An 11,820-nucleotide genomic window follows, 5' to 3' on the forward strand; every position below is an offset into this window, starting at 1 on the left:
GCGACTCATTTTATTTCTCTATCTGATAAGAAAACAATTCAATCAGATAGCTACTTATTGTGAATGAAATACAGTTACATTTTCAAGCACTTTTAAGCACCACATCTGAAATTCAAGCATTTTTCAAACCTTGAAAAGACGACATTAGAATTAAAGCATTTTCAAGGATTTCAAGCACCCGTACGAACCCTGATATATGAGGGTGCAGAAAGAAATGTAAAGGAGGCACACAGTGGCAACAGAGGTCAGAAAGGGGTGAGATGCTCTGGATAACTGTTTTTGTCAAGTTATTGGATTGCACTTTGTGAGGCCTCTACCCTAAGACCGGACCAACTTGCGTGTCCCACCTGAAGGCGAAGCTTCCGCTGGTCTAGCTTTTAGGGTCAAAGTAAGAATAAAATAAGATTAAATAAAATTTCAATTCACCATGTCTCCCATGTCCTAAAATTCTCAAACTAATTTGTAGAACAAAACAGAACATTTGAGTTTTTTCCTTCTTGTTTTAAGCTTGTGTGTTTTGGAAGGAACTGAACTCTGTTTGTAACTGAACGCCTCCACTCTACAACAGCAGCTTCCTGCTTCCCTCACAGATTCATCCATATCCAAGTTATATGTTATGGACTTGTCATGGGCCAAGACCACCAAATTCCTCTTTCTTTTGTGTAACATGGTGCGACGACAGGGGTCTAGGACCTATCACGCTTTGTGTCGGGGTCTGACAGACACAGGTCCTCCAGTGGGTGCAGCAGACAGGCTCACAGAGAGAAACACTTGTGTACTGAAACAACAGTCACTGACTGTACAAATATAGATGTATTTTTTTATTATCTCACGAGTCGCTGTGATTTGGACGACATTGGTTTGCTGCTTCATTTTGCTCTGCCCTGCACACTGAGAAACTCGACACCGGCTCATTTGCATACTGACAGTGATTGGATGTTTAGCTGGGGGGTGGGATCTCTGCTGAGTGCTGTGTGAGCCTGCACACAGAGCAGGGAGGGAAAGAGCGAACGAGAGCTACTGTAGTACATGTAGTAAATCTTGTCCATATTCAGTTTGTGGGTAATCTGTTATTTTCCTTCAACTTCTAAAAGTTTGACTTAAGGGGGCAGGATGTTTGTTTAAGGGGCTGTTGCCCCCTATTGCCCCAGCGTAGAGCCAGCCCTGATTACTACCATCTTCTTACTATAATAATCACAACGTATGCACGTACACATCTGTACGTACCCCATCTCCTCCTTAACGGCTGGGCCAATCTGAACGAAACTGTAGTGAGGCGTGGTCTGCGATGCATGGCATCTGCAGATCACGCCCACGGTGTTAAATCACGGGGACGCAGGGTTGAGAGGGTTGTTGTGGTGTGATGTGATGTAAATAAATAGCTCATAATTACAATCTGTGGTCCTGCCGTGCCTTAATCACGCCACAGAAACTTTGCACAAACACCGTCACACATATGGGGTTTATTTCAGGATGATTTATTACAAATCCGTTTGTTTGATTTTCCTACATAGTGTTTATTTTTATTGGACCCCTGTGAATGTTATGTTTTCCGTTTGCATTAGTATCAGTGTACGTTGACCATACAGAACTTAACGAAACCTCGTTGACAAAAGGAAGTTAGTTTAAAAGGCAGTTTTGACACAAATCAAGTTTTAATGATAACATTAAAATTTGATTTGTGTCAAAACTGAAAGTCTGGAACAAGGTGGGACAAAAATGTTCAGAACTCACAAAAAACAGAAACAAAAGATTTTCAACAGATAAATGTTTCCAAGATTCACACCATTTTCAGTGTTTGAAGACAAATTTAAACACAGTGACAACTCAGACTATGACCTACATGATATTGGTATATACATATGTATATACATATTTACATACAATGGCTCCAGTGTATATGCATATATGCACTGGAGCCATGTTTTAAAAGGTTTATAAGATGATCCCACTTTGACAGGATCCTTTACACCACTGCCTGAATTGCAGCTCCAAATCATCACAGAGCCTCCACCATGTTTTACATACGGCTGTTTAAACTGGCTTTTGTACCCCTCTCCTGTATGTATGGATGACTTTTGACCCAAAATTTGGAGTCTCACCCCAAATGCCCTGGTGCTGCTGATTTTCAGTCTAATTCTTGTGTAATTTAGCATCCTTGAGGTTTTCCTTTCTAAGAATGGCAGTCACCCTATTACTGCGATACTTTCTTGAGTAGTTTCAAGTTATTTAAGGACACACTGCACACTATGCTACATTTTCAGCTAATAGCTCCTTGCTGATGCAAAATACTCTTTTATGTCTGTCAAACTCTGCTGTCATTGGCATGTTTCATAGATTCAAGTAAAGAAGCTAACAGTGTATAGAGATCCACTTTAATGTGGTTCTTTGCTAACTGCTGACATGGAACTGAAACCTTTGCTAGATTTGCAAAGGTGCTGCCTCTCAGCTGTGTGAGTTCTCATTTTGACTAAAAGTTCTTGCAAATGTTTTGCAAGAACTCTCAGTGGTGTGAGACCCCATGTGGACAGTCAAATGACTATTTTGACTGAAAGTCTTACCACAAGTTTTGCAAGAAAATGGCCTTTCACCTGTGTGAGTTCTCATGTGGACATTCAAATGACTGTTCTGACTGAAGCTCTTACCACAGGTTACACAGGAATAGGGCTTCTCACCTGTGTGGGTCCTTATGTGCACGGTCAAATCCCTCATTTGAATGAAACTTTTCCCACATGTTTTACAAGAATATGGCTTCTCACCTGTGTGGATTTTTGTGTGGAATTTCAGATTTGTACTCTGACTAAAAGTTTTGCCACATGTTGCACAAGAATATGGCTTCTCACCTGTGTGAGTCCTTGCATGAATTTTCAAGTTTGCTAAGCAAGCAAATCTTTTTCCACAAATCTTGCAGTGGTAAGGTTTTATACCTGTGTGCGTCGCCATGTGCACGGTTAAATTGCCTTTATGATAAAATCTTTTCCCACATGTTTCACACGAGTATCGCTTCTCACCTGTGTGAAATCTAATGTGATATATCAGATTTGAGCTGTCTCTAAATGCTTTCCCACAAATACTGCAGGAATATGGCTTTTCACCGGTGTGAGTTCTTATATGGACCAACAAGTTATCCTTTCTCCTGAATTTTTTCCCACATGCGTCACACGAGAATGGCTTCTCACCTGTGTGAATGCTCGTGTGTATTTTTAGCTTTGATGCATATTTAAATCTTTTCCCACAAGTGTTGCAAGAATATGGTTTCTCATCTGTGGACGTTCTTTTTTGATGTAGAGAGTTGTGAGAGAGGAGCAGGTGACTGGTTGGTTTCGGCTGGCAGTAGTTTTGTTCCTCATAAATACAAGTTACTGTTAACGGATTGGTTTCCTGGTCAATTACAAGCTCCTGTCTCTCCTGACTTGTGCAAAGTTCCGTCCATTCCTCTTTAATCTGAGCCGATCCAACGTCCTGCTGATCCAGACCAGAGTTCTCCAGGTTAAAGAGGTACAAGTCCTCGAGAACCTCCTCCTTGCAGACATATTGCTGGAGCTGGTCTGGAGAGACAAAGTGGCACATTAAAACATTCAGTACTGTATTTATATAAAAATTAACATCTAAGCTCATGTTTTTTAACCACAAGTGACGGCCAACGCATTGTTAACACCAGTGGGTTCAGGTTTCACTTGAAGTTCAGCTGAAGCTGTTTGGTGTATGTTGTAGGTGCAGGTTGTCTGCTATGGTAGATGGTTTATATATGCAGCTTTCTAAGTTCAAACTTCAGCGCTCTAATGTGCAGCTGTCATTTTAAAAATAAACAGCAGAATTAACACAACCAACTTGAGTTGAAATATGTATTTTACTGCTGCTTGCTCAAAATCCCAAGATGAATGACTCTTTGCAGAATTAATTTTCTCTTATTTGCAAAACATTTTTTATCATCTGTATAGATCTTTAATCACCATTTTATTATTTTTATCTGATAAAGTTTCTGATTGGAGTAATCTGTGTATGAAACACCTCATTTTATGTGAGTGCACCTGTAGCGTGAAGCGGAAAGCCAGGCCAGACAAAGAAAGTTTAACTATTATCAGCTGGTCACATGTAAACAAATGAATTCTGGCTAACTGCAGTCACAAATGACACAAAGAGTGAGCAGTGGATGGCTGCCACTGATTTCCAACTAGCTTTTCTCTGCGTATGAAGGGGCCCAAAAATCCTTCCTGAATCAACACATTTTTGTTGAACCATCTATTTAAAATTTGAATATTGCTGAAAGTACAGTGATGTTATAATTCCATACTTTTGAATATTTCGATCATTTGGGGTTTCTGGGAAGAAAAAATGTTGAGGACAAAAGCATATGGTGACGTGGTGGCTACAGAGAAATGTTCCTCTAACCCTGACTTAATGTTGTAGATATTTTGTTTTCTCTGACTGAAAAACAAAACAAAAACATGTCTAAGAAACTAAGACGCAAGCTTTTTAGTTGTGGTCAGCACAGTGGTAAACCAGCAGGTTAATGTCATGAGCCTAATGGAGGAGGCCACAGTCAAACAAAGGGATCAGTAGATTGAACTGAACAAAGGAATGATGAGTTGGAACAATATTCCCGTTCAATATTCCTGATGATGTTATTCTCACTGGGTTGGACACACTGCAGCTATGCCAGGGCTACAGCTGGTGATGCAGCATTTGGAGAGAGAGAAACACTTGGAGGAACAAGTCGTCCAATTCTTGAACAGCAAGAACATTTGTTTAGAGAAGCACCAAATGTCTAGTTGCTACACTCTGACTGATTTTCATCTAGGCATCAAAGACACGTGATACTCGATATTTTAAAAATTGATCTTAAACATGGTTATAATCCTGCAGCTTGTCCGGGGCTGGGTCTTGGAAGCGACCGTTATACGTACAGATTTCCTACCTGTGTCCATGTTACAGTGACTCCCTGACATGGGAGAGACGTCCACATTGTAATTTTTGGTTCTGTGACATTTCTTCTTTGGCTTCAGCTCCTCATTGGTGGTCGATTCCATTTCTATGTGTTGAGTTCCTTGCTGGTCTTTGGTGTCCACTACAGGAGAATTATGAGAGAGGAACTGGTTAATGTTTGGGTCCTGTTCATCAAGCACTCCTATTTAGTAAAAGTCACCATAAAGGTGCTGGTCTCCTGTTAATACAAGCGACTTACTGGAACAGTCTTCCCCTTGCTCCTCTTTTATCAGTAGAGGCGCTGCTTCCTCCTGGACCAATCTGGAGTTCCTCTCCTGGTTACAGTGCTGCTGCTGCTCTATAAGAACCTCCTCTTTATTATTAATGACAAGTTGTGGGAGGTCTACAGAGACAAAGGGACAAAACAAGGTTACGTGTGATGATAGAAAAACACTCATACTTACTACTGAAACACTGAAAATGCATCACATCCCAATGTAAAAAAAACCAAAATGAAAAACCATGCTGGATATCTATACTGGGGAGGAGTGGGTAAAGTGTTAGGAACAAGAGGACACATTGTGTGATAGAAATGAAAATGATCAGAGGGTTAAATCCAAATGAAATGACTGATGGTGTCTGGCATCACTGAGCTCCTGGACGGCCTGAGGTGGAAGGCTAAAGCTATGCAGATATTTCTTCACGTCACCTCTGAACAGACACAGCAGACCATACAGTTCCCAGCAGAGTTGCCTGTGCATCGGGTTCATGTGTTTGAGTATGCAAAGCTCCTTTAGAATATCCTTTGTCCTATATGGTGTGTTCTATGGAGAGTTTTGTACAAGTTGTAATCTGAAGGTGTTTACATACATTTGTGTCCAGATGTTTTCGAGGTCTGAGTGATGGAAAGGTCTCTTTCCCTTTTTGCAGCTGGAATGAAAACTGAAGTCAACTAAAGTCAAACGAACACTGCGGCATCACTGAGAGTTAAAAACTATCTAAATTCTTCATCTTAATAAAATGATCAGCGTTGCTGCTTTACCAGGTGTAACGATTAAGTTTAACGCCCAGGCATCCATGAAAACTGAACAATTTGGTCTTTAATATACCAAATATACAGTTTTAAAAAAGTATTTTGTTTATTTGACAAATATCTAGATGGCTCCAAATGAACATTAAAGGAAACTTGAAGATTAAGATTTTTAACAAAAATACTTCCACCAGGCTGTCAGGGGGGGAGCTTATGTTGTTTTTGAGGTGGTTTTTAGGTTTTATTTCAGTGTAATTAGTTAAGCCAGCAGCAGGGGGCGAGACCGGTGGGAGTGAACCCTGATGTGATGTTATGTTAGGCAGAGTAAGAGTGACCCAATAAACAGTTGATTACAAATGATTACAGTGAACCTGCGTGCAATTTCATAACACGACAGAAAGTAGAAAGTAAAAAAGTAAAGTGAGGATGAAAGTGGCGTACTGGTGAACACAAGATCTAATCCTTAATTGATGAGCATCACAAAGACCAAAATCATTTATGTATTGTTTAAGAATGTCTGCACACTGCCACTTTCTTTGACTCACTGCTGAACTGAACACATCAAGGTTTGCGGTTTCAGAGTTATCCAAAAGTGAAAGAAGGAGTGGATCATCAATATTTGGTCCATGTATACTAGCAACACATAAATCCATACTTTGAACAGATAAATTAAGTACTTTAAATTCTGCATCCTTTAGGGGTTGCTAATGACGACATTTATTTTTCTGTTACTCATTATGGCCACACTTGTTTTGAGTTGTAAATGGCTGACTCTGCATGAGGGAACTGTGGAGAGGTGACAGAGGTGTGTGTGTGTGTGCTCTGTTTGTTTGTATATTGAATTTAGAACAAACATATTGCTGAGTGCAGAAACAGAAAAGATGTGAAAGGTGGAAATTGAAGTAAAACAGTTCAACCACCAAAGACAACAACAAGAACTAAAACAACACTATGTTGATTAAACCAGCATTAATTGTTCTATGAGATCATGTCTATTAAACAAGTGGGAAAAGAGAGTAAACAGAACGAATCAGAAAAAGACATTTGTGTGGATACAGACCACCTAATTTAAGATCAGCAGAGCCATGGAGTGGAACACTGGGAATGGGAATAATGTGAATAACACCTTGCATCGCTCTTTGGGAAACTAGAGCCCCCGTTCATTAAGCACCTACTTGAATCAACTCACCACTGATCGACTGGTTTTCCATTACAACACGGTACCACCTAATGTGCGTGGTTGTTGTCATAGCAATGGTGCTGAGTGTTCTGTGACATAATTAGTATGCAACACGGACGCTACAACAAAGGTGGACATTGAGGTGACGATATACCTGCTGCTCGGTCTCTGGCTTTTCATCAGACTCGGGGTCCACAGTGTGGGTTTTTGTAGCCATTTTCCTCGTTGCCGCGTTTCAAAGCCGGTGGTTTCGATTATCGTGAACGTGATGCTCTCATTGAGTGACAACACTGACCAGCCAATCGGTGGCATGCAGTCTGATGATGTGCCATTTTAGTGCCTGCTTGGATTGCTCGAACCCCGGCTGAGTAGGTACTAAAAAAATACCAGGTGCTATGAGCTAATGGAAAACCTGAAAACTGTTTCGAACCATGGCGAGTCGATCCGAGTAGGTACTAATGGAAAAGGGACTTAGTTGTCATCACTTTAGTCAGTTACTCTCAGTGGCTTGTCTTTGCTGCTGGAGGGAGTTGGCACCTTGCTCAGTTTCCCCATAACAACTTGCTTGAAACACTTATCAATAAAAACATGAATGAGACATGCGCTTTGAGTGCTGAAGTAGAAAAGCATTCTATAAAAAGCTGCACATTGTTCAGATCTTCTTCGTGGAGTGTTAAAGTCATGAAGATACTTGGAAAAGCTGTAATCTCTGTATTTTATACATAGCCCTTTCATAAAATGTTTATTTATTACACTATACTTACCAATATTAGCAAAGGCGTTACACATTTAAAAAAAAAAAAAAAAAACACAGAGAAAAACTGACTCATCACTTTTTGGCACAACGTTTCAGTGTTACACCTGGGATGTGTCCAAATTCAGGGGCTGCATCCTTCGAAGGCCACATTTGAAGGCAGATTAAGCTGGACCAAAGCGACACAGGCTGTCCAAAATCAAAGGCGCCTCCTTTTCTCGGTATTTAAAAGAAGGGTTGAGTTTATTGTTCATGGCCTGATGCTATCCCAAGATAAAAAAAACTAAACAAGCAGACAGTTCACATTTTTTAAAAAGTGTATTTGCAGGAACCACACACTTGGCTAGTGAACTTTTGTAAGGAAAAGGACTAACTTAACAATGCTGTGTTTTAGTTTTAGTTAAATGAATTCTCATCCAGCATAGAGAAACAAATAACAAACTGACAGTGAATGGAGAAACACTCTCCCTGTTTCTGTTCTGTTTTTGTCATGCTCATACGACCTGAACATGTCTGCAGGATTCTATGTCTCGTTTCCTCTTTCTCTTTGCTCAAAATATATAAAACAAGTCCATGTGATTCTAACTCAAAACTGTGTTTTCATCTTGCATGCTAACTGATACTTGATAAATGTTTGCTGCTATTTTTGGTTAACTGCCATGTTTGACTTCCCTCTGCAAGCGTCCAGCTGCAAGGGAAGAGTTGAAGGGCTGCGATTCATCAAGCAATTTAAAAAATGTGATCATAAGGAGTGCAGGAGTGCAGGAGTGTTGACAGACATATTCAACCTGTCCTTGGCCCACGCTGTGGTACCGGCCTGCTTCAAATCCACCTCCATCGTCCCGATACCCAAAAACTCCAACCCATCTAGCCTCAATGACTACCGCCCAGTAGCACTCACCCCCATCATCACTAAGTGCTTAGAGCAGCTGGTCTTAGCACACTTCAAATCCTGTCTTCCCCCCACCCTGGACCCCCACCAATTCGCATACCGCCAGAACAGGAGCACAGAGGATGCAGTCTCCATCGCACTGCACTCTGTCCTCTCACACCTGGACAACAACAACACCTACGCCAGAATGCTGTTTATAGACTTCAGTTCAGCATTCAATACAATCCACCCCTCACAACTCATCAGGAAACTGACAGACCTGGGCATCAGTTCCCTCATCTGCAAATGGTTACTGGACTTCCTGACCAACCGGCCCCAGCATGTCCGGCTGGATAACCGCTGCTCATCTACCATCACAATGAACACCGGTGTACCACAAGGCTGTGTGATGAGCCCTTTCCTCTACTCCCTCTTCACCCACGACTGCAGACCTGCTGATGGTTCCAACACCATCATTCAGTTTGCAGATGACACCACGGTGATTGGCCTCATCAGTGACAACGATGAGACCGCCTACAGGGAGGAGGTGGATCGTCTGGCTGAGTGGTGCGACACAAACAACCTGCTGCTTAACACCGAGAAGACTAAGGAGCTCATCGTGGACTACAGGAGGAATGCTGACCCACATCCACCCATCCACATTAAGGGACGGCTGTGGAGCGTGTGAGCAGCTTCAAGTTCCTGGGTGTCCACATCTCCGAGGATCTCACCTGGACGACCAACTGCTCCAAGCTGGTCAAGAAGGCTCACCAGCGCCTCTTCTTCTTGAGGACTCTGAGGAAGAACCACCTGTCCTCAGACATCCTGGTGAACTTCTATCGCTGCACCATCGAGAGCATCCTGACCAACTGTATAACAGTCTGGTACGGGAACTGCTCTGCCTCGGACCGGAAGGCGTTGCAGAGGGTCGTGAAAACTGCCCAGCGCATCGGCGGAGCACCACTTCCTGCCATAAAGGACATCTACAGGAAGCGGTGTCTGAAAAGGGCTGGGAAAATCATCAGAGACCCCAGTCACCCATCACATGGACTCTTCACCCTCCTGCCCCTGGGAGGCGCTACAGGAGCCTCCGGACTAAGACCACCAGGTACCGGAACAGCTTCTTTCCCACAGCTGTCAGACTCCTGAACTCTGCCTCCTGACATCTGACAGCCTCTGTAGAAATTATCCACACCCTCACTTATCTTAACTGCACTACTGTATAGCTCTGTGTAAATAATCATTCTGTACATACAATAATTTTTAACCTTACAACTGTTTACAACTTGCATAGTTCCCATTTCTGTATAACTGTATATCTCATATTTCTGTAAAGTTATTTATTTCATATTCTGTATAGTTTTCATATTTATATCCTGTTCATATCCTGTACATAGCTTGTACTCACTACAGCCTGTACATACCTATAGTTATAGAATATTCACAACATACTTCATACCGTGTACATTATAACATACCATAATAGACCCATTTCTGTAATATACTTGCATATCTATATTATTGCTAATATATATTGTAATATATCTATATCACTAAAGCACTTCTGGATGGATGCAAACTGCATTTCGTTGCCCTGTACCTGTGCATGTGCAATGACAATAAAGTTGAATTCTATTCTATTCTAATCCTCGACACAGAATCTTTGGTTATTACACGGCTCTGCAAAGGTAATTTTTTATGCCCTAGTTTAGACTGCATATAGACTTTGACCATACTTGAGATTATTTATATTTTGGGGGGTTTAAGAAAATGTTTTCTTTCAAGAATTTTTTATTAAATATGGTGCGTACAAATATAGATGTATGTAGTTTAAAACATTGCAATTTCTAAAATAGAACCAATGAGGAGTTTATTCTGAAAGACCAGTTTTTTTCTCTTTTGAATATTTATAACTGCTCATTAATATGACAAAAGTATTTCTTATCAGATCACTCAATTCATTGATGGTACAGATTACTGTAACATGTAGAAAGTTAACATTAGTGTTGGCTACAGGGGCTCAGCCCATGGCCGTGGTGAGTCATCACAGGACGTTGAAACATCTCCAATAAAAGTCGTAAAATAAAGATTTTCTCTATTTCTGTCGAGGATGTTGATCACCAAGGGTGTAACGGCTACTGTCAAGGTTGCTAGGCAACAGGAGGCGCGCGTCGTAACTAGACCTACAGAAGCCGCTAACTTCCGGTCTTCGTGCACGGGCAGGCCTGGTCCTTTAAAGGATGCAGCCCCTGAATTTGGACACACCCCAAACCTCACTAATGCTTACCTAAGAATCACATCAGAGACGTGAGCACGCTCGGTAGCGCCGTCCATCAGCTCGCCAGTACTTAAACACATAGCAGTACCACTCTGGGTTCATTAGCACCATCACCTACCGATTCTGTGTAACTTTATTTTGGGGAACTTCACAGTGATATCCTGCAGTCTGCGCTGATTGATCTCGGCCTCATTCTGGACCATCGTTTTAACAAAGACTCCGAATATCTCTTCAGCAGCAGCCGTTAGTCTCTCGCTAACAAACTCTCGCAAATACTCAACGGAACACATCGTTACGTTGACAGCTCAAATATTTCTCTGTTATACGCGAACGCAACCGTTTTGCAGCTTCAACAAGCGGCTAACTTAGACGTAGCGCCAGACTTCAGTTTCCTCTGTGTGTCACATTATAAAGTTCCGGTTATAAAAGCAGGTCACATTTTTGTTCCGTCATATATATCCGTGTGTGGGTCCCAATAATAGTCTATTATAATATAATAGAAAGCGACGTCCTGTCTTTTTCCTAACCACTTTTCTTTGACCTCGAAGGAAAACGTCATGATGTCAATGAAATATGCGTAAAAGAACTGATTTGGATTGACTTGGAAAAAAGAGAATGTATAATGCCCAGATCGACTACAAAGTGTTCTGTGTTGCACATATCATATAAACAGCTCTTAGAAACTAGACTCCAAAATATAATGAAACTAAAACTAAGAAAATCTAAAAGCATAAAAACAAATAAACCAAACAGGGAATAGCAGCTAAAAAAGTGCTGGGTC

General features: G+C 41.3%; 1 protein-coding gene across 1 annotated transcript; it reads right to left on the reverse strand.

Moving 5' to 3' along the window:
* Positions 1-103: 103 nt before the first annotated feature.
* Positions 104-11,451, reverse strand: LOC116315122 (zinc finger protein OZF-like). The gene is made up of 4 exons (XM_031733298.2): positions 11,158-11,451; positions 5,186-5,329; positions 4,919-5,068; positions 104-3,548 (listed from the first exon to the last, which is right to left on the reverse strand). Exons 1-4 carry the CDS (start codon positions 11,327-11,329, stop codon positions 2,446-2,448), a joined length of 1,569 nt encoding a protein of 522 aa, XP_031589158.1. The 5' UTR covers positions 11,330-11,451; the 3' UTR covers positions 104-2,445.
* Between the last annotated feature and the right edge of the window lie 369 nt (positions 11,452-11,820).

This window comes from Oreochromis aureus, linkage group 18, assembly GCF_013358895.1.
Source record: "Oreochromis aureus strain Israel breed Guangdong linkage group 18, ZZ_aureus, whole genome shotgun sequence".
Classification (NCBI taxonomy): Eukaryota; Metazoa; Chordata; class Actinopteri; order Cichliformes; family Cichlidae; genus Oreochromis; species Oreochromis aureus.

Bases quoted from the DNA above. Each gene is read 5' to 3' on its own strand.
- LOC116315122 (XM_031733298.2), bottom strand. From the start codon at position 11,329: ATGTGTTCCGTTGAGTATTTGCGAGAGTTTGTTAGCGAGAGACTAACG. The intron at 5,069-5,185 runs GTAAGTCGCTTG...ATTCTCCTGTAG, and splicing joins GCAAGGGGAAGACTGTTCCA to TGGACACCAAAGACCAGCAA. The intron at 3,549-4,918 runs GTAGGAAATCTG...TTGTCTCTCCAG, and splicing joins TCACTGTAACATGGACACAG to ACCAGCTCCAGCAATATGTC.